Consider the following 23,888-nt stretch of genomic DNA (forward strand, 5'->3'; position numbering starts at 1 on the left):
GTGGGCTGCACGGTCACCCTGAAGCTGACGGCAGAAGGAGCCCCTCTGACCTCGCTCAGCAGGAGGGAACAGACAAAACCCTGACAGAAGAGAAGCAGGTGTATGTGGAAGCTGCTGTGGAATACAAAGCCCCTCTTTCTGTTTTGCACGCCCAGAACCTCCATCTGTCAGTAAGAGAGGATTGGAGAGGTCACAAGGAAGGGACATCCAAAAATTACCTAACCGGCATACAAATGCTCAGTGTGAACAAGAAGCAGATGGCTGTCATTTCCGAGCCCATCCTGAATGCGGGGAGGGACAGCAGGCTGGCTTTGGACCAGTCCTTGCTCCACACCTCCAAAAGCCAACCCATCTGTCTCCCCCAGGCCTCTGGCAGAAGCACACAGTCAGGTGCCGTGGGTTTGGAGTGGTTTCCAGACTTACATTCTAATTACCACAGTTTGAGCATGTTTCCTGAGAAGTCTATTCAGGATGACGTGGGGATCACAATGAAGACACCAAAGGGCAATTTCTCAGAAGGACATCAAGGTAACGTTAGAAACAAAAGTCTGCTGCTGAGATCTGCTGTACTGCCAGGCTGAACTGTGAATGGAAGAGGAGGGGTAGGAAATGCTGAGGATGTCACTGAGTTTTCAACAAGTGATCTGGATCAGATCTGAACAGGTCTAAGTCTAAGGACATTACCTATCCAGCTTTCTCACCCTAGAAAACCAAGGGTTTGTGTTTTTAGGTTTGACTCTTGCACACCAGGGCCAGTAGAGCCAGCTCACTTTGTGGGAGGAGCAATTTGCTCTTCCTTTCTGAGCAATCTCAAGGTCAAGGCACTTACAGATACACAAGTTACCAGCTCCATGCTCAACACTCATAGCAGAAAGCGCAAGCATAGCATGTATTGGCCTCAGTTTCCTCCCTCTGACCATTCTGACTTCTCATTTTGCAGGTCCTCTCTCAGAAAGGCACCTGATGGATGTAAGGCTGGGGGAGCTGCCCATGTGGCTCACCACCTGTGATTTTTCTCCCCGGGGGCTGCTTGGAGGCGTGCAGAAAGGTGAGGCTAAGTTTGTAGCTCTTACGGCAGAAACATCCCACTTTACCTGATAATGTGCTGCTGCAGCCTGGTCCTAGGGGCCAGTCTAGGTCTCTGTAAAAAAGTAAATCAAGAGACCCAACCTTCTGGCTTAGAAAGGCACACAGAAGCCAGTCAATCGACTCCATGTGATCAGGACACGGTTTGACCCTCGTGTTTCTATTCCAACAGTTTGGAGCAGTTATTACAACAAATACATCAACGTGAAGAGGGGTGGAGCAGCTGGAATCTCCATGCTCCTCGCTGGGTACTGTGTCCTCAGCTACAGCTGGAACTATCAGCATATCAGTAAGATTTCCTTCTTGGTATCTGTCTTATTTCAGGTAATTCCCCGTTTGCAAAAGCTGCTATGATTATTTAATAGTCACGTTATTTTAGGCTCAGAAGTAATTTAAATACTTCATCAGTAAAACTAGTATCAGAGCTCAAGGAACTGCATTCTGATTTGGCTTAGGAAAGCAGAGGAATTTTGTAAGAGTGATGGTAACAGCAATTTGCAGCTTCTCTCTAGCTAGAGACAGGAACAGCCAGCAGCACTCTTCTCCCTTTGCTCCATGCATGGCTTGAGATATTCCAGCTCATTCCCTGGATTTACTCATAAATGACACAAAGGATTAACTGGTGTCTGTAGTTTCTCCACCAGGACTTGCTCCCACGTGCAGCTTTATAGTAGGTAAACAACGAAGGCTGTAGTCAGACTCCTGCTCATCACTGCTGGGCAAAGTACTCTTGTCATACGGTCCCTGAGCACAAGGCTGTGCTAACTTTTATTTTTTATTATTTCCCCAACCCTTTTTTGCTAGAGTGCAATCGCTGGCGCAAGTACCACTGAAGAGGCTGCAACAACACCCAGGAAAAAGTGGTAAATGTTTGACAGAATCAGCACAAGCTCCTGGGACCAGCAGGGTTTGAATCCTCAGTGAAACAGCAGAGGCCCATTTCCTGTCAGAGACAGGCTCTCGAGCTGTTGGTAGTGGGAGGATGCTTTTCAGCCACCCTCCTGCAGGTAGAGGGGTGTTGCTGACAGCCTGCAATCACTGCTCTGGGGTCAGTGTTTAGCACTGAAAGAGAAGAAGGTGTTAAGGCAGCTCCTCAGAGGTCTGAATGCAGTAGATTTCCTGTGGTATTTGGCAAAGTATGTGGTAGATCATTGCAGATGGGGGTTAATAAGTAACCAGAATAACCATTGCCTTAAGTTATCAGGGCTGTACCAAGCACTGAGCACCTTCTACTTTCTTCCTGCCCCAGTAAGCAAGATTATGTTTGTGGTTAACTTGTGAAAGGAGAGCGATGCCTGCAGAGCCCTTCTACAGAGGGGCTCCTGCTTCCCTTAAGCACTGCCTGTGGGTCTACCTGGGCTCTGAGACAGCTACAGGAAGGATCTTTGTGGAGGTTTTAAAGCAGCAGCACTGAGAACACAGTGCCCTATTTCTGGAGGAAGAAAATCCATTGGATTAGCTGTTGTGCCCAAAGGGCAAACCAACATCAGACAAATGAGGACAGTTATGAGAGTGCTAGTTGTAGCCTGCCATCCTCAAACATGTCTGGAAAAGGGTTGGTCATGTTACAGGCACAAAAGCAGGCAAAAAAATAAAATAAGTGAACTCCTTATTTTAAGTGGGGTGCAGGAGAACTGTGTCAGAGGTGTTTCACAAAGAACTCCCTTCTCACCAGCAATAAAGTCCTTGTGAATTTTTCTTTCCTGTTTGGTCCTGTGCATTCTTCAACATGGTGATTTCTTGCTTACTTCCAGTGTGACCAGCACACCCCCACTTTCCTCTGACCCAGGCACAAGCCATTCCCACCCTCCTTCAGACTTTGGGCTGGTAATCTCCTGGTGCCATCTCCCTGCTGCACCAGTCCAAGCGTAGCCGCATTCCAGCTGTGCAGGAGGGGATGAAGGCAGTGACTGCTGTGGGAATAGTGAATTCCATTGAGGAAGAGGTGATTTCTCTTTTGCTGCTCAGGCACATAGCTGTAAGAGCAAGTGTTGAGCATAGCCAACAGGCTTTTCTAGTCCAGCAGCTGTCCTAGTGGCCTGTCTGGCTCCATCATGTTGTACATCTCCCTCTGTCTTCCTTTTGCTTTCCCTGTGAGCACTCATTTCCTCAGCAGGATTTCCATTTGGTTCTTCCCACACTTGCCAGCATAGTGACCTTTCTGTCTGCACTGGGGAAGGAACAGAGAGAGGCAGGCATCAATTTTGTGATAGATCAACCCTGTGCTGTTTTACCACGTGTTCTTGTCCCATCGTTTCCAAGTGAGTGGACTAATGGAGCTATACCTCATCTGACACAGCTTGTGCCTGTAAGAAACAGCCTAAGGCTTATTACTACAACAACCCCCTGCCTCCAAGACTGCTTTCCACAGCTATTCTACTGTGTGCCAAGTGTTTACAATCAAGGAATTCTCCACATTGTCACTTGCAGTCCTTACCTCATCTTCTAGGGACTGCTGTCAGTCAGCCCCAGGCATGGCTAGATTCACAAAACCCACTTTCAGAAAGCCCCCCACAGCTCGTGCTGTCCCTCTCTCCCACTCCTCCAAGCTGAGATCATTGTTCCCAAACCTCCCAACCCCAGCATCACTCACCTCAAAACAGATGCCTTGTTCTGGTGGGCACTGTAGGATGATGGAACCATTGCTGGGGTTCCTGGGCTGCACTGCCAGGGACTGGGTGGTGCTGGTGACTAGCAGCTGGGGCTCTGCAGGTGACACATCTTTGCATCCCCTCTCCCTCTGGCAGCAGGTCCTAACCATGCCTATCTTCTGAAGACACTCTGCTCCCTGGTGGGGACATGTGGCAGTCAGCTTCAGCAGCCCCCAGCTCCTACCAGAGCACTGGGGCAGGGGCACAGAGCAAGAACAGTATGAGATGGGTCAGTGTGGGGACCTCCTGCATCACCTTTGCTGGATCTGTGCTGTGCATCATCAACCCGGCCTTGAGGCTGCAAAGGGACACAAGGACAAGCAGTACCCCCTCGTGGCACTCACAGCCATCTAATGCTGTCCCAGGATTTTCATCCCCCAGCCAGCCCTATCTGGCTGCATGCCAAGCTCCCCCCCCATTCCACCCCATACTTACTGAATAAATTTGCATTTAGGTCCATCAGGGCAGAAACCCACAAGGTAGCCGGCACACATCACCCTCCGTGTGCGCTTGTACCTGCACGGGGGACCTGCCACACACAGAAGAGCTCCCCGTTAGCAGGGACACAGCACCGAGCCTGGATCTCTGCCAGGCACTAAATAGCACTCCCACACAGCCCCCAGAGCTCACCCTTCTCTGGCTCCATCACCGTGCAGGATTTGGGGCCAGCAGAAGGGAGCAGACCCCTCCCCCCCTCACCCTCCCCCCCCAATAAACAGCAGGTGGTGAGCACTGTCCCAGTATCTGGGCACTCACCATGCCTGCAGAAGCTTCTGTCATACCAGGGACAGCCCGTGGTGCCAGCTGTAGCATCAACATACGGGAAGGGACAGTCCTCACTGCTGCACTCACCTGTGGGACAAGGGGGAGGGGAGGGGGTGAAGGCTGGGACAACGCTCACTCAAGTCAAACAGCAGAAATATGGGAGAAACAGGTGCCCAGGGGCATGCAGCCTCGGGCAGACACTGGTGGCATTTCTTCCCACAGACAGGAGGTGGCATCAGGAGATTGCTTGAGGCCAGACCCGGAGGACACAGGGGGTTTCGGTGGGACAGGTTGCAGGGTCCTCATTCTGCTCTTCCCGAGCTCGAAGTGGAAGCAGCACATGGGGATCACAGTCATGTTGGGCTTGTGTAGGAAGTCACAGCCACTGCTCCATAAAAGCAGTGCTTGCAGACCACCACCCACCTCAACTCGTCGTGTAGGATCACCCCCAGAACGCACCCAGCTCATACAGGCAGTGCCTGAGTACCATATGTTCACTCCGAGGCATTCAGACCCTCCCCTTTGTGCTATTGCACAGCTCTGGTCCAAAGGAATGTGGCACTGGGGAGAAACAATAGGCTCTGAGTAGTCAACTTCTGTGCTCCAAACCTGCATCTTGCGGGACACACAGATGTGGAGAAGCCCATTATGGTCGTGGTGTGGTGACAGAGCAAAGAGAGGCCCTCTCCAGCTCCCTGATGTCCCCAAGGGACTGCAAAGCAGCACTGGTTCCACCCATCCTGAACCCTTCACAGCACTCACCTCTGGTGCAGAGCCCTTGGGTGAAGATCTTACACACAGCCACCCCCAGCTCTGCAGGGAGATCAGGGGAGAAGGAGCTTAACGCACAGCACTGGTGCCAAGACCACCATTCCCCAAAGGGATGAGCCCCCAGCTCTTCCCACAGAGCTGCACTGGGTGCATCATCAAGGGAAGCAACGCCTGAGGCCAGCCTGGCAGAAATACCACAGTAGCTACAGCAAAGCAGGGAGAACTCCAGCACCTTCTGCAACTCTGCTGCTCTCCAGGGATGCCACAGGACCCTCAATTTACTGTCTTTACCTGGGAAGGGCAGGAGCTGGGCTCCTTGCTGCTGCTCCATGTCAGCCTCTGTATCAAACCAGATCCTCTACACACCAGCCACCAGCTCCTCCATCACTCTGTAGTCACTAATCCCCCAAAGGGCTCAGAAACCCTCTTCTTCCTGCCCCCAAAGCAAACTCAGCTGAAGCAGAAGCCCAGTGCCCTCCATTTAGGGGGAGAAGCTACCCACATCTGCTCTCAATTTGCAGCCGTGATTGCCTGGTGCCTCAGCCCAGCTGCGGGGAGCTCAGCCCAGGTCCCCCAACCCTGGTGATGCCTCCTTGCATCAACATATGTTTCCTCTCTGCCAGTGCTGGGAGAGCAGCTGGCAGTGGCCCTGACCCACAGTGGGGTCTGCAGGAGCCGACTCTCACCCCAGGCTGCACGCTCAGCAGGGAGAGCCTGACATCAGAGCTGAATGTGGTCTGCATGCTGTAATTAAATAGCCAGATAGCAAGGGATGGAACCTTTGTTGCGCCTTGTAATGCTTTGAACATTGAACATGCAGAGCTGCACCATCCCCAGTCCCACTTTGCAGTGCCACATCTCCAGGCTCACAGTGGGGACAGCCAGCTCGTTCCTTGCACCCTATGAGAAGCCCCTTTGGCCTCACTGCCAGGCTGGGGGCTTGTACATGTGTGAGGCTGCAGTAACATGAGTGAGACACAACCCTGGTGTCACAGTGCCTCCCAAGGCCACCCAAGCAGACCCCCGTCCCTCTTCCATCATGTAGTTCCTGCAGCCACGCACATCCCCATCACGTGCCTGGAGTGACATGGCCTGACACATCAGGGATGGAGACCTGCTCCCATTCTGTCACTAGCTATAAATGCACTGGAGCAGTGCTGCGCGCCTGCTGAGTGCTGCCAGCGGGGCTGCAGCCTTGCACTGGGCACCCACCAGCACCCACTACTTGTCCCAATGGCATCCCATGCTGTGTCACATCCCGCACTGGCCTGACGCTCACTGGCATCACAACGTTGCTCCCCACTAGCCCTAACCCCGCAGTGCTGGCCCTGCACTGGGCTGTTGTCCCATCCCGGTGAGCAGAGCTGTGTCCCATTTGCACTCAGTGAGCTGCTGTGCTTTCTGCCCCGTCGGCTCGCAGCAGTACGGTGCTGCCGAGCAGAGGCTGGAGCCGACAGGCGTCACAGCAATGGGAATGGCTTTGTGACAGAGCCAGGACTGCTCAGCACCTGCCCTGGGGCTCCCCATCCCCAAGTACCCTGCAGAAAGGGGTGCAAGCCCCAGAGACCTTCCCAGCATGCTGCTTCATGTCAGGGCAACAATAAGGGACAGGAGGAGCCTGACGACCTCTCAGGACACAGAGACCAGCACCATCGGTTTAGGGAGGGATGCTCAGAGCCCAGTGCACCAGTCCCAACCCAATGGAGCAGAGTGGGAGCAGGGTAGAGGCATCCCGGTGAGCTCAGAGCAGCCGCTGGCCCGGCTGCCAGCTGCAGCTGCTGTTGTTCTCACATCCTGAACAATAGCCCAATGTCCCACGCCGCGGGGCATTGTGTCGGCACAGGACCCCATTGTGTCCCCACCGCAGCTCAGCGCCTGCTCCCACCAGCATCACCCTTCCAACCTCTTGTGCAGGGTGGTGGGCACCCAGCCCAGACCCTCCAAGGGCTGGAAAATAATGAAAAGGCCAAATCCTTCCGTCCTGGTCCAGCCCTGCAAAGCCATCTGCCTGAGGATGAGGGAGCACTCCCGGACCGCTCTCCCCATCTTATCCCATCCCATCCCCAGGCAGGGAGCAGCCGAAATCCTGCTGTAGGGTAGGAATACCTGCTGTGCTGGACACAGCCCCACCATCCACTCACCCCAGGGCTCACAGCAGGGCACCCCCAGCCCATGGGAGTGGGGACAGCCAGTCCTGCCTTTCCACCTTCCCTTTCTCCCTGACTGAAGGAAGCATGCTGCAGGAGGAGAGGCCACTTGGCATGGTCACCCCTTGGCATGAGCAGGGCTGGCCGGAAGGGCACAGCCAAGAGCCAGATCCGGCCAGCAGGAGCTCACCCGCTTCCCCCACGGCAGGCAGCCCCGCTCTGATGGGCAGATAGAGCACAGCCACAGGTGTCAACACGCAGCCAGGTTGGCACAGCACCACACTGAGTTAGGGAGCAGCCACAGGGCCTGGGAGGAGGCAACAGCATGGGGTCTGGAAGCAGCACGGAGAAACCCCATCCCCACGCTGGACCCGGTGTAGAAGAAGGCAGCCACCCACATCTCACCCCATAGGAACTCAAGCCACTGCTGTCACTAACATTTCCTTTATTCTTCACATTTTTACATACACGGTATAAAACCTTTTTCTTCCACCTGTCTGCACCAGCACAGCCCCACGGCAGCAGCCACCAGCATGCTGGACTGGGGGGTCCCAGGCATTCATTCCCAGGGCACAGACCCACGGTCCTATTGGTGTCCCCAGCACAATTGGTGCCAGGGCCATATGGAGTGTGTCTCTGCTGGGATGGAGCATCCATCTGAAGCGTGAGGAGCAAGTCCCCACTGCAGCACAAAGGCAGCGGCTCTCAGACAGCAGAAAGTCCCTAAGAAACCCAGAGCTGCCAGCTGTCCCAGGGCTCTGAGTTTGAGTCCTTCCTCATGGGAAATGTCCCCTCCGTTAAAAAAAAACAAAAGCAAGAGTAAAGAAAGTTAAGTACAAATCGGAGAGCAGTAAAAACCTTATGGTGGAAAAAAATATATATATTACTAGAGGGACTAAAACTTCAAAGCCTCATCTTGTTTGATCCTATAATGCTTTACGTGGGCAGGGGAAAAAAAGAAAAGAAAAAAAAAAAAGAGCACTAGCATCCAAAGTCCAACAGAAAGAACCAAGATTGAGTCTGTTCCTTGTCCAGGGAGGCGCTGGAGCTTTCCCAGGGCAGCACTATCCTATCACCATGGGATGGCACCGGCACTCCGGGAGGGAGAGGAGCAAAGTGTTCCTGGTGCTGCCAGCCCCAGCACCGGGTCACCCATCCCTGTGTCCAAGCAATCACAAATGAGAACCAGTCCCCTCAGCTCACCGCCCTCCCTATACCCTGATCTCATCATCATCTTCATCGGCGAAGGAGAACTCCTTGTCTGGGCGCTTCGGAGGGCCCCGCTGGCTCTGTGCCCCCACTGGGAGGGGGCTGCGCTCCCCCGGCCCCGAGGCACAGCTGGATGCTGCACTGCTGTCCCTGGGGCCGCCGGCGCTGCGGGATGGACTCTGGCTCTGCGCAGCCACTGGAGAACCGGGTACAGCAACATCCCCCTCCTCGCGGCTCTCCTCCGCCTCGAGGTCTTCATCCTGCTCCCACTGCTCCTTATCCATGATGCTCAGCACATCGCCGAGCATGGAGGGCCCCAAGTCGATGTGGAAGGACATGATGGACTCGGCGTGTTTCATGCCAGCTCCGCTCTTGGCCACCACAACGGGCAGCTCCGTGATGTCCCCGAAGTCGCGCTCATCCAGACCGGGGCTCAGCGGCCCGGCGGCCGCCCCGTTGAGACGCTGCTGCTCTTCGGGGCTCATCTCCTCCGGCATCTTCTTGACGGGACTGGAGGAGAGGCTCTTGGGCAGCTGCCCTGCGCTCCTGTCCACCTCCTTCTCATTGAGCTGCGGCAAGGAGACGGCATTCTTCACGAAGAGCGCCGAGTCGCGCAGCGAGCCCAGCATGTCCCGCCGGTCACCGCGCGTCACCGACTGTGAGCGCTTGCTGCTGCGGAAGCGGCGGGACAGCAGCCCCGGCTTGGAAGCCCCCGGTTCCTCACCTACCTCCGGCTCGCCGGCCTTGCTGGTGAGGAACGAGGTGTCCCCGAATGCATCCCCGGCCCGGCCCACGTGCATGGTGTGCCGGAAGTCCCCCAGCGGTGCGCTGATCATCTCTGCCGTCAGGTCGGCCCGCGAGCGCCGCTTGGAGTGCGCCGAGTTGGAGACGAGCTGCTTGAGGATGGGCATGGTGCTGGTGGTGGGCAGCACGGCCAGCGGGCACGGCTGCTGCTCACGGCTGCTGCTCCACGCACGGGGTCGCACCCGGCATCACCAGTGGGTCACTGCTAGGGGACAGGAGAGGGACACAGTCAGGCGAAGATGCTATGGAATCACAGAACCATTAAGATTGAAAAGACATCTCAGCCCCCAAGCCACCCTCACTGTGCCCCACTGACCCTGTCCCCAAGTGCCACATCGCCATGGTTCTGGAATACCTCCAGGGATGGTGCCCCACCCCCTGGGCTGCTGTGCCAGTGCCCAACCGCTCATCCTGAGAAGAAATTGTTCCTGATATCCAACCTGAACCTCCCCTAAAACAACAGACACAGCCCTGCTGACACCAGCCCTCATACTACCAGGCTGCAAAACACAACACCATGGCCACAGATGAGTGTGATCCTGCATCAGCCCCCACACAGAGCATTGCAAGGGGGATGGGGCCTCAGACCCCACCCAGCCACCCAACCCTGCTCTGTCCTCTCAGAAGAGTGGTGTCAGTCCCCATCCACGAAGTAGACAAAGAGTTGGGCATGGAGAAGCAGCATGAAAGTCCCTGATGGAAATGAGCATGGCACCATGGTCCCCTTGTCCTGTCCCATGGTGATCCCAAGCTGCAGGCTTCCAGATATCCCTTCTCCTCCCTGAACACTCGCACGTTGTTGTTGCTTTGGAGACAGATTCAAGATGGCAAACCTGGGGAACCATCACAGCATCACCACACCCCACCCCACCCCACCGACCCTTCTCACCCTACAGCCCCAGAAGGGCAAATCCCCACAGCAGCCAGGTCTGCAGCAGAGCTCCTCGGGTGACACTACCACACTTCGGGGACACACACACAAAGAGGGACATTGAGGGCACCCACTGCCCTTCCCTGCGCAGCCCCAGCCCACCGGAGTGAGGCACAGCAGCACTGAACTTCCAGGAGCTGCACAGTGAGAGGATGCCTGGGATTTTATTTTTTTTTAATTGAAAGAAAGCGGGGAGGAGCAGCCGCCAGGAGGAATTGGAAACAGACGGCAGGAAGTGTGCAAGGAGCCCCCGGGAGGCACCACCAGGCTGAGGGGAGCAGAGCAGGGACAGCTCCTGCAGCCTGGTGCACCTGGTAGCATGCATGGCAGGATGGGGACGTGGGGGACATGGGGGACCCCAAAGCCATCCATGCTGTACCCTGGTGCTGATCCCACATGTGCTTGTGCCACTCTCACTGCACCCCCATCCCACCCCCCCGGCACAGCCACCTCACCGTCACTGCTGTGACTCAGGGGTTACAGCTCACAGCAGAGACGACCAAGGGCCTCTCCCTTCCTCTTTCTCACAGCCCAGCAGCATTACGGCCTCCTCCATCCTCAGTGCCATCACCGGCCCCATCCAGCCCAGCCCCGGTGGCCACGCAGGAGGGAACAAGGACAGCGACCACATCATTGCATCCCGTGACGTCAGGCAGCCCCAGGTGGTCCCCGGCGAGGAAAAGCCAGAGAGGAAGAACTCACAGCCGCCCTCTTCCTCCACTTGGGCACCGCGGCGCTGCCGACACGGCCATGCACACAGGGAAAGGGACAATAACTCTTCCCTGTGTCCCTCAGCCATGCCCAGCTCTGCGGGACCGGCGGGGAGAGATACGGCAGCAAGGTCCCAATAAAACCCAGCCACGTACCCACACACATGCCCCAAACCTGCTCCAAGACACCTGGCTGTCCCTCACCATTCCGCCAAGCTCGTTCCATGTGGGCAGGGCGCACTCTGATCCCACACAGGTGCAAAGTCCCATTTCCCTGCCCCACTCACACAGCTCCTCCTCAGAGCCAGCGCACTGCATGGCAGCCCCAGAGCTGAAGGAACACGCTGACCCTGGGGGCTCCAGAGGGGACACAGCAGCAGGGATGAAGCAGCTGCTCTGTTTCCCACCAGCTCTTCCCATGCACTGCAGCCACCCCAAACCCAGAGCTGGGTGGGCTCCTCCCCACACCCCCATGCAGCTTCTCGCAGCCCCCCACTCCCAGCAACAGCTCCTGCATGCGCATGGTGCAGACATTTCCCTCTGCACGCTCTCCTTTCAGGCCAGCATTCCTGCAGCCTTTGGTTTTACATAAAACAAACACTCCCAGCAAGCTCCCCAGCTGGGCCAGGCAACCGTGCTGGCTGATTTAGGCCATCTGGGGACTGTCCCTCCCTTGTATTTAGATTTCAGGGCCAAGTTGAGCATTTGCAAGATACTTTGCAAGCTGCAGTGAAGGGGCCGCTGGGAGTTGGAACGTTACTGGTGCAGCCTCCCCATCCAGCCGCCCTCCATCACCATCAGCCTCCAAACAAGCCATGCCCCCCCCCCCCCCCCCCCCCCCACCCCTGAGGCTGCGGCCCAAAAAACCATTTCATAGTGACCCAAATCTCCCTCAGAGCTTTGCCCCCAGCCTCCCGTAAAGGCAAATCTGGGGCGGCCACCTATACCAGCCCCATCCCACTGAGGGAACGGGGCACAGAGCCGTCTTCTCCTGCTCTCACTCAGGGCGAGGAGCAGATCCTGTGACATTCACGCTGTGCATGCTTTCACAAAGGAAACCAGGCCAGAGCAGTTCCACAGCTGCCTCTCCTGCTGCCTCTGGGATCACGGCTGTGAAACCCGAGCGGTGCAGCAGGGCTGGCAGTGCTGCCCATTTCTGGGCATAGCGGGTGGCAGCGAGTCCAGGCAGGGCTTTGGGGATGCGGATAGGATAGGACTTGCAAGCAGGGTTTAAGGCAACAGGGGGAAAGCAAAGCAGCGGTTTACAATCTGCCTCATCCCCACTTCTCAACCCTTAATAATCTTGAGCTCGAAACAGCGAGAGCCTTGCATCCCTGATTTCCCCTGAAAATGAGTGCTCAGCCTGGATCCTGCAGACAGCACAGAGGAGAGCCAAATCCCAGCCAGCCCCATGCAGGGTTGGCAGCAGGGACCACTCAACCTGACGCCACTTTCATCCCCATCTCACCCCGCTCAGCACCAGTCACCCACTGGGGACCATAAGGCAAAAGAACAGGGACGGCACAGGGGTGCGTGCGAGGGAAACATCGCTCCAGCCACGCTCCCACACACCCCGCCTCCGGCTCACCCCGCTCCCGGGCTGGGAGAGCCATCCCAGCCAGCCCAGCCGGATCCCAACGAGCCGGGCTGCGCACATGCCACAGGCAGCAGCCTGCAGCCCCGAGATCAGAGGATGCTCCCCACCCTGCCGGGCGCTGGGGCAGGGGCAGCACAGGACCGGTCCGTCCCCAGTACAGCTCCGGGGCAGGGAGGACGCGCTCAGCCCCGCTCACGGGGCGCTGCCCCCCGTCCCCCCCACCCCCCCGCCCCGGGCAGCCGTCTCGCACAGCCCTTTGATGTCGCTGCCTGGCAGACGGCTGCCGGAGACGCTTCTCTCTCAGATGACGCCCTGCTACCTCCGGTCCCAGCGCTATCACAGCCCGGTGAGCCCCGCCAGGCCTGGGGAAGCCGGTCCCGTTTGCGTGGGATGAGGAGGCGCCCGGTGAGCGTTGCTCTCCGCTCTGGGTGACAGGTCTGGTCCTGCCTGCTGGCACCGCCGCGACTCAGTCAGGGGATGAACAGAGGAGGCTTCAGCGGTCGGAGCCCGGGTCAGCGGGACGGCTCAGCTCGGCGCTGGTTGCAGCTATCTGCGCGTAAATCAGAGTTGACCCGGGGAAGCGCCAGCCTGGCGGTGCCAAAAAACGGAGCGGCGTTCTCCCCAGGGAGCGCTGACGCCCAAGAGCTGCATCCAGAGTTCAGCGAGGAGCTATGGGCAGGACACGCCATTACACGCAAGGGAGCAAAACCCTCCTGCTGAGGGGCCAAGAAGCAGCCCGCAGCCACGGAGGGGACGTTTCCGAGGGGAAAGGTTATCTCCTCGCTCCGTCACTCGCAACAACGGGGGCTGGCCAGGCTCTGACAGGATACCGGGGCTAAACGGCCCTCCTGACCTCTTCCAGGCTCCAAATTCCTGCGGTTTCGCTAGGGTGGACGGGAAGTAAACAGCCCGGCTTCCCACGGCTCACCCCGACACCCCACATGCCCAAACCCCACCGGCCGGCTCGGGGCCCCGCGCTGCCTGCGCTCAGACAAAACCCAGCGAACAAAGGCAGAGACGGCCGCGGTCAGCACAACGCCGCCGGGCTGCTCACAGCTCACCCCACAGCGTGGCACCGAGAGGGTGGCCGCCCCCCGCTATGGGGGTCTTTTCACCCCACCTCCCGCACCGGCACCCGACCTCACGAACATACCCCGCATTAAACCTCAGCTGGATTTGCTCCACGGTCTCCGAGGGAGCCGCATCCAAAACAGATTTGTTTACTGCGTGTCCCGAGATCGGTGTGCCGCTCCCTGCCCCTCTCCCTACCTCAGTTTCCCCCCCCAGACAGCTAACGATCTCAGCTCCCGCGTTAACAACCTATAGATCGGCACTTGGAAACATCCATACCGACACCGGGGCTGCTGGGGTCAAGCCAGGGCAGCGCAGGCTGCATCCCCGTCCCCACCAGCGGCTTCCACCCCCCCAGCTCGGCTCTGGCAACGCCGTCCCACATCGCAACAGGCTTCTGAGCCCCGTGCTCAAGTTGCAGAGCCGAGAAAGCCCCCGGGATGCCCAGAACGCGTCTCCTGGGAGTGCTGAGCACTACAGGAGTATAGAACGGGACGGCTGGGAAACCCTGGCCCACCCCCGACTGCAGGAAGCAGAGCTGAAGGGGGATTTCAAGCCGCTCTGTGACTCAGCAGCCGCTTCGCCCCGTCCCAGCGAGCCCAGAGGTGCGGCTGGAGTCGCTCCAAGGATCGGCGTTTCCGAGAAGGGCCGCATGAGCGCAGCGTTCGGGACTTCGACGGGGTGCGCAATCAGAGCCCGGCCCGGGCACCGCGCCGCGGGGCTCCGCGAACCGGGCCGGGGCAGCGCACTCGGGCCGAGCCGTGCCAGGACCGGGACAGCCCTGGGGCCGGAGCCCGCAGCTCGGGCGGGGCGAACCAGTGCCCCAGGCTGGGCAAATAGAGCTCCGGAGGCGCCGCATCCTGTTAACTCCTTCAACCACCCGGCCTGGTGCCGGGACAGGGCTCGGGATAGCCCCAGGACCCCACCCGCAGTGGTGGCGGCTCCGGACGCCCCGGTCCCGCATCCCACCCGCCTGAACCCCCACCGGCTGCATCCCGAACGCTGCTCCCGGTTCGAGGGGGAAGAAGGTAGGGGCCACGGCGCTGCCAGCCCCCACAGCCCGGGTCCGCTCCCGATTACCGAACCCCACCCGCGGGGCTCCCTGCCTACCGAAGCTCTATCCGCACACGATGCCGGCACCGCACGGCCCGGAGTTTCCCAACGGCCCTCGGAGCGGAGCGGTCCGAGCTCGGCGCCCACCCCGGTGCCGCCGCGCCCCGTCCCTCCCTCGGACAATAGCAAAGCCAAGGCCCGGCCATCCCATCCCTGTGCCGTGTCGTTCCGAGCCGTGCCGAGCTGAGCCGGCGCGCCGCCCGACCCCCTCGTACCTGCGCGCCCGGGTCCCGCGCCCGACCCATGGCCGTGCCGCCCGGTGCCGTGCCGAGCCGAGCCGAGCCGAGCCGAGCCGGAGCAAAACCGCACCCCCTCCACTACCGCCGGGCGCGAATGATGTCATCGCCCCGCCCGGGCCAATGGAGCCGCGCAACGTCACGGGGCTGCCCCACTCCCTCCATTCAAACCCGAGTGGGGCGGGGGGGGGGGGAGGCGGTAAGGCTTGTCCTGGATGCGGCCTTTTTGGGGGTCCCTGTAGGGATACCCCAACCTCGGAGAGAGATCCTTCGTGCGGAGTGCGGGGATCCACGCGTGTGACTCTCTCCCCCCCCCCCCCGTGGGGCAGCCAGGAGCTCGGTTCTCCCTTCTCCAGGCCCAGCAGTGGGCGGGGGCTGCCCGCACCCCCAGCGTAGGAACCGGGGCTGGAGGCTGTAATTAATTAAGGGAATTAAAGCCGAACTGAGCAGCCAGGAGTCAATGGGCTCAGCCCTGGGGGGGGCACCGTTGACTACGCTCCGCTCGCAGCCGTGTCACCCCCGCTCGCCCTCTGCTGTCCCCAGCCTGTCCCCATCCAGCCCCGCAGCCGCAGCCTCTCGGCAGCCCCACGCGATGGGTGCGGGGCAGCGGCACCGCGCTGAGGGTTCAGGGCTGCGCAGCCTCCGCCGGAGATTAAGGCGAGACCTTTGTGGGAGAAAAGGGGCGGGAGAGACAAGATTATCCCGAATCTGCCTAATGCGGCGTTTCTTGCATATTCCAAAGCGTCTGGCGCCTCTGTGCATGCAGCCAGACCGGGGAATAAAGGGGTGGTGAGCGGGAGATACGGCTCCAGATGCTGCGGCCGTACGTGCTCGGGAGCTCATTGCTGCAGTAAGTGCCAGGGCACAAAGGTTTCTGGTGTCACCAACGAGAGGAGAACCCCACTTGCAGGGCGGCTCCACTCCCCAAAATGCAGCTGCACGGGTTCAGCAGCACCAACTCAAAGGGATGCATCAGCGCTGGGCACTCTGATGCTTCATCCCAATGCTGCCCACCCGTGGGAATGGGATGAGCCAGAACCATAAACCCGTTGCTCACTGCAGGGCTGGGCAACGCGCAATGCTGTGGGGTTGGCATGCCGGGGGGGGGGGGGGCTGAGCACCGAGGCCAAAACAGCTGCACTGGTGTGGGTGTTCAGCACTGCTGCTGGTTCCTACAGGCTCCTCCTGGGCTACGCTGCTCCCTCTGTTCACATCACTGCCATTTTCATAGCCGGTTTGGTCAGAAAATTTGATTTTCCCTGCTTTGCATTGGGGAAACTGAGGCAGAACACGAAGCACCGTGCCTGTGCTTTTTCAGGTTGGAGTGGCTGCGGAAGGGGAGGCTCCATCCTGGGGCTCTGCCCACATGCACCAAGCCCCCCCCACAGCTCATTATCAGGTAAATCAGTGCTACCAGGCCAGCTCATGTCAGATGAAGGCCTTGCATTGCCAGCAATGCGTGCCTCACCTGATGCTGTCATGGGAGCACAGTGCTGGGTGAGACAGCACAGTCAGAAGGAATTAAGCTCAGCCGGCTGCCGGCGAGACAGCACTGCTGGGGACAGCACCTGAGGGCTGGTGGGGCTGTGGCTGGGCAGAGCGGGCACCCAGTGAACCCGAAACACTGCTATCAGAGCTGCCTCCACTCCTGTCCTCCTCCTGCAGAGCCCCCGGGGCAGGATCCTGCCCTGGGGAGGTAGCAGGAGGGTTGGGGATGCTCAGAGGCTCAGGAGTGGGTAGCTGGATGGCTCTGACCCTCCCTGAACCCATCGCTGGCTCCTTTTAGTGCTTCTCAGCAGCTTTTGAAAGCAGTGTGAAAAAAAAGATTGTAAAGCACTTTTAAAAGCCAAGGAAAATGTGCCTGGGTTCCCAGCAGCCAGTCCCCTCCTCCCCAGCAAGCCCAGCCAGCACATCAGTGCCTGCCAGCTCTGCTGATGATGCTGCCTTGGCCATGCAGGAGATGCTTCTGAGAGCACCGCCTGGTTTCTTCTGAGCCCGAGTGCTGCAGTGAGGTGTGGGAAGCACCAGGCAGGCAGCCTGAGAGCCATCCCAAATCCCCCAGCCCCAAAGCCTGTGTGCATGCTGACCATGGCCAGAAACTTCCCTAATCACCCCCTTCAGCCCCACAGGCATCAGCTTGTGCCCAGAACTAAAGGTTCTCACCCCTTCCTTGTGTCATCCACCCAGTTAACCAGCCAACCCATGCACTCCAGCAGGATTGTGCTGCATGCTCACCACCAGCCCCTCAGCACCCGCAGGAGATGCAGGTCAGAGCCTGGCACAGGCAGGGTTTCTCCACCATTCCCAGCAAGCACACTTCCCTCCTAACCAGCAACCCAAAACCCACCCCAGCCACCCCAGTGCCCCCGGCACCACCATAGGTGACAGATCCCATACAGTGTGACAAGCATCCAGAGCTGCAGGCAGGATGCACACACCTGGATCTGCCCCCTGCACAGCAGAGATTTGGGGTTTCAGCTTCTCCCCTCTGTCCCCCTTGGCTGCTCCAGGCCTGATAAGCACAGTGCTGGCCCTTGGCAGACTGCAGAACCCAGCCAAGCACACACTGGGGAACACGTCAAGGTCAGCACAGAGCAGCTGGCTGTGTTGTGTCTGTGCCACAGGGAAACTGAGGCAGCACAGGCTCAGGATGTGCCACTAACACCGCTGGCACTGAGACCATCTCCAGCCCAAGGATGTGCATCCTCCGTGTCCCTGCAATGGGGGCACGCTCTGGATGCTGGCTGCATCACAGCTGCTCCCAGGGAGCCCTTGCATGGGCTGCTCAGATTTGCTTGGCTTCTCAGCACAACCCTGCAGGGAGCAAGAATTCCCTTGCCTGAGGCTGGGGCTGGAGCCAGGCAACAAAAAAGGAGCAGGATTTATCCAGCCCACCCCTGCCAACATCGGCACTCAAGTGAGGAGATGCCTCCCTCCTCAGTGCCCATGGAACAGACAACACCGCTGCCCCCGTGCCAGCTCCAAAGTAGGTTGGATGAGTCACCTGCCAGCAATGCCCTCTGCTCTCTGCTGGCTGCGGGGATGTGGTTACAAGATGAAGCAGGGACAACACTCCCACAGGTGGCAGCGGCTGGGGAGCAGCATCCCCCATTCCTCCCCAGCCCAGAGGAAAGGTGGAGAGGGCACCACATCATGCACCCAGCTCCAACCGGTCCCCAGAAGCAGCGCTTGCACAAACACTCCCCACGTCTGCAACCAGCCCCATGGTCCCAAGGAGAAAGCAGCCCCAACCAGGGAGCTGTGTGCTGAGCTGTGCCATAGGGCTGACTCTCAGTGCAGCAGGATGGACAGACACATCATACTGGCTCCTTCTCCAGCACAGCACGGTGACAGACAGGTGAGACAGGGTCATCCTCAGGCTGTTTATTGGCATCTCTCGGTGCAGCCCCACCAGCTGGTGCCTGGCTCACCAATAGGCAATAGAAGAGGGGAGAGGTTTGCTATGCAGAGAGCACCAAAACCACCCCCTCTCCAGCCCCAGAGCACCCCGGGCGTCACCACCGTGTGCCTCTTAAGCTCCCAGGCCTCTGCACAAAACAGAATTAAAATAAAAACACCTCCACGCTGCCAGAGAGGCAGAGGAGCAGCCACAGTCACTGCGTCACCCCGCCGAGTCCTCTCCAGGGTGCAAATCATAGGAGACATCAGCACCACTTGCACCCCTGGGGGCTGCGCTGGGCCAGGGGCAAACAAAGAGGGCAATTCATCGTCCACATGGCTGCTGGCCCCATTTCTCAGAGGGTCCAGGCTGGGGGCTTCACACCCAGAAGGTTACACAAACAGAGCCCCTCTCCCCACACAGTCTCCTCTGCATCACCGCCCATTCCCACATCCTTGTGGGACCCATAAGTTGGGCTGTGGCACAGCCAGGGCCCCTCTGCAGCCTCCAGCCAAAGGGTCCTTAACACAGAAAGCTTTGGCCAAAAAGAGGAGCTGGGTTTTGCCCCCAGCCCCAGCACTGTCACTTGGCATCCTGCTCCAAGTCCTGCAAAGGAAAGGAAAAAGCCTGAACCTGAGCAGCCCCTCCTCAGGCTCTCAGCATCTCCATCCTCTTCTCCTCCTTGACGCTTGTTTCCTTGATTTCTTGCATTCTTTTTTTTTTTCCTTTTTTTTTTTCCTTTTTTTTCTTTTTTTCTTTTTTTTTTTTTTTTTTTTTTTGCTCCTTTGTTTCGTGTGGTTTTCTTCTGCTCTCCCCTTTAAGTATCAAACAAAAGAGGAAAACCCAGCGATGGGGGCTCTGGAGCCGGGGGCCAGGCTGCTGGGCGGGCGGTACAGGGTGCCAGGTTGGCTGGGGGGGTTGCCGGGGGTCTGTGGGGTGGGAGTCCTGCTGGCTTTGGGCCGGAAGAGGCTGCCCTGCTGTGTGGAGGTGCTGTTGGAGAGGGGTGTGTGGTCGGGCTCCCCGGAGTCGCTCTCGGTGTAGCTGTACGCCTGCGCCCGTGAGATGCCCTTCTGCTGCCTCCGCCACGAGTTGTAGTAGGTGGGGTCACTGATGTAGTGGTTGACAAAGGAGTGGGCTTTCTGGTGGCCAGGGTCCACCTCGTACTCGCTGTCGCTCCCCTAAGGGACAGTGCAAAGAGTGAACGTGGGGCAGAGCCGCCCGTCGCCACCGAATCACAGAGCATCCCCATAACGATCATCAAAGATGGGGAGAGCTTTCCCAAAAGATGGAGGGGGTGAGAACGGCTGCAGCACAGCAGGGGCGGTTCTGCTTTCTGCTCAAGCGAAATAAAACCTCGCACAAAAGGGCTGCGTGGCCCTGGGGCCCCGTTGTCCCCGGGGTGTGAGGACGGGGGTGCTGGCGGGCGGCCGCCTGCCTCCTGCTCGCGGTAATTGGATTCAGCTTCTCCTCGGCGCGCACAAAGGGCCCATTGAGGGGCGGCGGGGAAGCAGCACCGCGCCAGCTTTCGGCTCTCGCCGCTCTTCACAGCTCCTCAAAGACACTCGATCTCCGCAGAAGGGAGCGGGGCTGGGATCCGCGAAAGGAATCGGTGTGGGTGGAGAAAAGGGGGCTCGGGGCTGACCCTGCCTGGGGACAGGGCTGTGCCGCAGGGACCTCCCTCCCGACCCCCAGGCTTCGGTCTCCCCTTTGTCGCTGTTTTGCAGCATCCGGCCCCTGGGGTGACGCTCAGTGCTCCCTGGGGGCTGCGCTCCTGCCCGGCCACAGCTGCCCGCTGCTCCTCGAGGACACAACAGTGCCATTCTGCAGGCTTGGCAGAGCTGCGGCCGTTGCCATCGGTGACCGGGCAGCAGGACAGTCCCCAACCCCGCGCTGTCCCCTGCAGTGCCACATCCCCTGCACATGGGTCGGGGCCGTGCCAGCTTCCCACTGGGTCTGTGCCTTGAGGCCGTGGGGAAGCACCGCTTAAGGGCAGGATGGGGCACGGGACAGGCAGTGCTGTTCCCAAACACAACCCAGATCTGCACGGTGTGGGGAAGATGCATTAGGAAGGCTCCCAGCAGTGCTCATCTTTCTCCCAGCCCCTGAGCCCCCACATCCCAGCCCTGTTTGTGCAGTGGGTACCTGGGAGTCGGAGACCTCGGAGGGTTTCTCCGTCAGGCTGCTGCTCTCGGCGGGGATCAGGTCGTTGTACTTTGTCACATCCTCATCCGAATAGTGCAGGCTGCCGGGGCTGGGGCGCGGCGGGGACCTTGGGGACAGGCAGGTGCTCAGCACAGGAGCAGCTCAGGACACAGCGGGATGCCCCTGAATACACCAAGAGCCCCCCCAGGACTGTGCCCATGGGCACGATGTCTGACCAGCCCCTTCCTTTCCCATGGCACGGGCCCCTACCGGGTGTAGATGCCATTCTTTCTGCAGAAGGAATTCTTGACGGAAAGGCGCCGGTTGTTGAGCTCCAGAGCAGGGAAGCTGCTCTCATCCAGGCTCACCATCTCACCGTGGGTCAGGGCGTTTGCCTTGGAACCATTTCCTGCAGTGACAGGGACTCAGCATCCTTCAGGCTCCCTGAGCCCTCCAAATGGGGAAGTGGCATGGGGTGATTCAGCCCCATCCCCTGCCCCATCTCCTGCCCACACTGAGGGCAGTGCAGTTCGGGAACACCCATGAGATGCCCTGTGCTCCCAGCAGAGCCAAGCTTTGGCTCACACTCTGCCCTGCTGTGCTGCCTCCAGTTCAGCGGCTGTTTGCTTAATGAGGAGGTCTGGATTTTCCCCACAATTTGAGCCCTTGATACAGCTAAGAAAACAGGGCTGTGTTTGACTAATCCCAGTGACCTCCGCCGAGCCCCTGAGCTGCCCTGACTCCACAGCTGGCAGCAAGACAAACCGTTTATTTAATCCTCAGCTCCCAGCACTCTCCACATAGCATGCAGCAACTTCCTGGGACATCAGAAGAGCCCTGGAGCAGCCACCCTGAGGCAGGCTGGGTGCTGCTTCGGGTATTCATCACCCCACTCAGACCCCAAAAGCAAGCGGGGATGCCCTAGAGAGACTCTGATATGGGGCAGGACTCTGCAGCCCCCAAACGATTCCCCCCTGCCCAGCATGCAGCCTCCCCATCACACAGGCACATCATCCCTCCTGATGTCCCCAGCAGGTCCCCACCACTGTCACCACCCCAGAATAGCAGAACCCCAGCGCTCACCCGAGTCTGACTTCTTGGCATACTTCTTGCTCTGCCCACGGATGATGAGCACGAAGACGAGCAGGAGGATGAAGATGAGCCCCACCAGGGCAATAACCACCAGGAACCACCACTCCTCATAGAAGGGGTTGGCTTTCTGGGCTGGGGCACAGCATGGGACGGGATCAGAAAGGGACTGCCAGGGGTGGGCAAACTGGTATGGATAAGAGGACTCCAGGAGGGTCGAGCTAGTGAAATGGGGATAAGCAGGAGGAGACAGCATCCCCTGGGGGTACCTGAGACAGAGGGGGATGGTGTGCTGGGGGTCCCATAGCCATAATCATTGACAGCGATGACACGGAAGTCGTAGCTGACCCCCTGCTTGAGGATGTCCATGCTGAAGGTGTAGGAGGTCACTTCTTTGGGAATGTCTTTGATGAGGATGTCCCAGAGCCCCTCGTCTGGAGGAGAGAAGGGGATGGGAGGGCGAATTGATTTCCAGGCAGGGAACATGTCCCTCTGCAGCCCCTCTCCCATTCCCCTCCCCACACCCACACTGGGAGCATCCCCTCTGCCATCTGGAGCCAAGCTCGCTCGCTGCAGCATCGTTAACATGCCACAGCATCCCACAGAGCTGATTTATCACCACCCTCCTCGTGGCCAAGGGCAAGGCAGCTCCCTGGGGAGCACACAACCACACAGCACCGGCTCCCCATTAACAATTGGTCAGATCATCTGTGCTGTGATCTGCAGCACAGAGAAGTCATTAGTGCCAGGATAGAGGAGAAAGAGCAGCTGTGCCCGCAGCTCCCTGCTGCAGGAGTGGGGACTCTTGTTCAGCAGCCCTCCCAGTTCAGGATGGCTTCAGTGCCCCTTGGTCCAACTCCCCTGGCTGAGGGGACACCACGACTTCTATGACTGTGAAATCTGAGCTGCTTGGTGACTCACTCGCCCCTTTCTATCTATCCCTTATTAGCATTGTCAGGGCAAGCACACGGCCAACACCAGCTCCTAACCCCTAACCTAGCCCACTGCACGTCCAGGAAGAGCTGGTGCTCCCTGCCTCAGTTTCCCTAAGCCCAGAACAACACTGGTGGAGCTGCAGTACCTGAAGGCCGAGCCTCAATGACGTATCTTGTGATGGGTCCTTGGCCGGGGTCTCCACTCGTCCAATGGATGGTGATGGCTGAGCCATAGCGGGAGATGAAGGGCTCTCCAGGAGGGCCAGGGGCACCTGGGGACCCAGAGCAGAGCTGGTGGCACAAGGGGACAACCCACATGGGACCCACATGGGGGATGAGCACCGGGGAAGTGTCCCCAGCCATAGCTCCTCTATCACCCCAGCACCCCCACAGCCCCCCGCTACCTTCCCCTGGCCCTGTGGTGATGTTGGCTTCAACGTCCGGTCCGTAGGCGAAGGTTTTAGCCCTGATCCGGAACCGGTAGGTGATGCCCTCAGCCAGGTCCTTCACCTTCATCCACAGCGGGCTGTTTCCCTTCACATCCACCGTCACGATCTTACTGACACCTGCAGGGATGGACGCTGAGCCGGGACCCCCCCGAGTCCCCTCGGGTGCCCCCGCTGTGCCCTCACCGTCCACGGGCATGCAGGGCTCATAGATCAGCCTGTAACCCTCCAGGATGCCATTGGGCAGCGGTGGTGGCTCCCAGGACACGTTCACTGATGTGGTGGTCAGCTCACTGAATCGGATGGAACCGGGGGCGCTGGGGGCTGCAAGGGAATGTGGGGGGAGTCAAGGACAGCTCAGTGCTCCTGGGAACCCTCCAGCACCATATCAGCCCCAAGCACTGCCCTGTGGAGCTGTGCCATGGCCCCACCTGCCTGCTGTGTCCGGGCCGTAACTGGGGTGCTGCGGGGTCCGTCTCCAGCAGCATTGAAGGCAGCGATGCTGACCCAGTAGGAGGTGTATCCTGTCAGGTTCTTCAGCTTCACCCCGGTCTCGGGCAGGAACAGTGTCTTCACCCGTGCACTCTCATTCTGCCGCTGTGCCTCCCAGAAGTGGATCTGCAGGTTCAGAAGAGGTGGCACTGACACCCCAGCTTGGTGTGTGATGCCAATTCATTCCTCCTCCCCACCAAAGCCTTGTGCTCAGCCAGCCGGCACAGCCCTACTTCAAGCCCCCAGTCCTGGAGTGGCTAGAGCTCTGGGTATGCCAGAGGGAAAACCCAGTC

At 59.0% G+C, this 23,888-nt stretch overlaps 2 protein-coding genes across 2 annotated transcripts in view; both read right to left on the reverse strand.

Annotated features, from left to right (window-relative positions):
• Positions 1-8,631: 8,631 nt before the first annotated feature.
• Positions 8,632-9,540, reverse strand: CDC42EP4 (CDC42 effector protein 4; the record flags this gene model as incomplete). Its single annotated transcript, XM_079544107.1, has 1 exon — positions 8,632-9,540. One exon carries the CDS (start codon positions 9,538-9,540, stop codon positions 8,632-8,634), a length of 909 nt encoding a protein of 302 aa, XP_079400233.1.
• A 9,775-nt stretch (positions 9,541-19,315) lies between these two features.
• SDK2 (sidekick cell adhesion molecule 2) overlaps positions 19,316-23,888 on the reverse strand; it is a gene marked incomplete at both ends in the record, with an annotated part of 40,524 nt that continues 35,951 nt past the window's right edge. The window contains 8 exons of the mRNA XM_079544257.1: positions 19,316-19,669; positions 20,634-20,760; positions 20,904-21,042; positions 21,717-21,857; positions 21,992-22,156; positions 22,804-22,929; positions 23,062-23,427; positions 23,535-23,721. Coding sequence (XP_079400383.1) covers positions 19,316-19,669; positions 20,634-20,760; positions 20,904-21,042; positions 21,717-21,857; positions 21,992-22,156; positions 22,804-22,929; positions 23,062-23,427; positions 23,535-23,721 — 1,605 coding nt within the window. The remainder of the gene's footprint in view (positions 19,670-20,633; positions 20,761-20,903; positions 21,043-21,716; positions 21,858-21,991; positions 22,157-22,803; positions 22,930-23,061; positions 23,428-23,534; positions 23,722-23,888) is intronic.

This window comes from Tetrao urogallus (genome assembly GCF_951394365.1).
Source record: "Tetrao urogallus genome assembly, chromosome: 18".
Lineage (NCBI taxonomy): Eukaryota > Metazoa > Chordata > Aves > Galliformes > Phasianidae > Tetrao > Tetrao urogallus.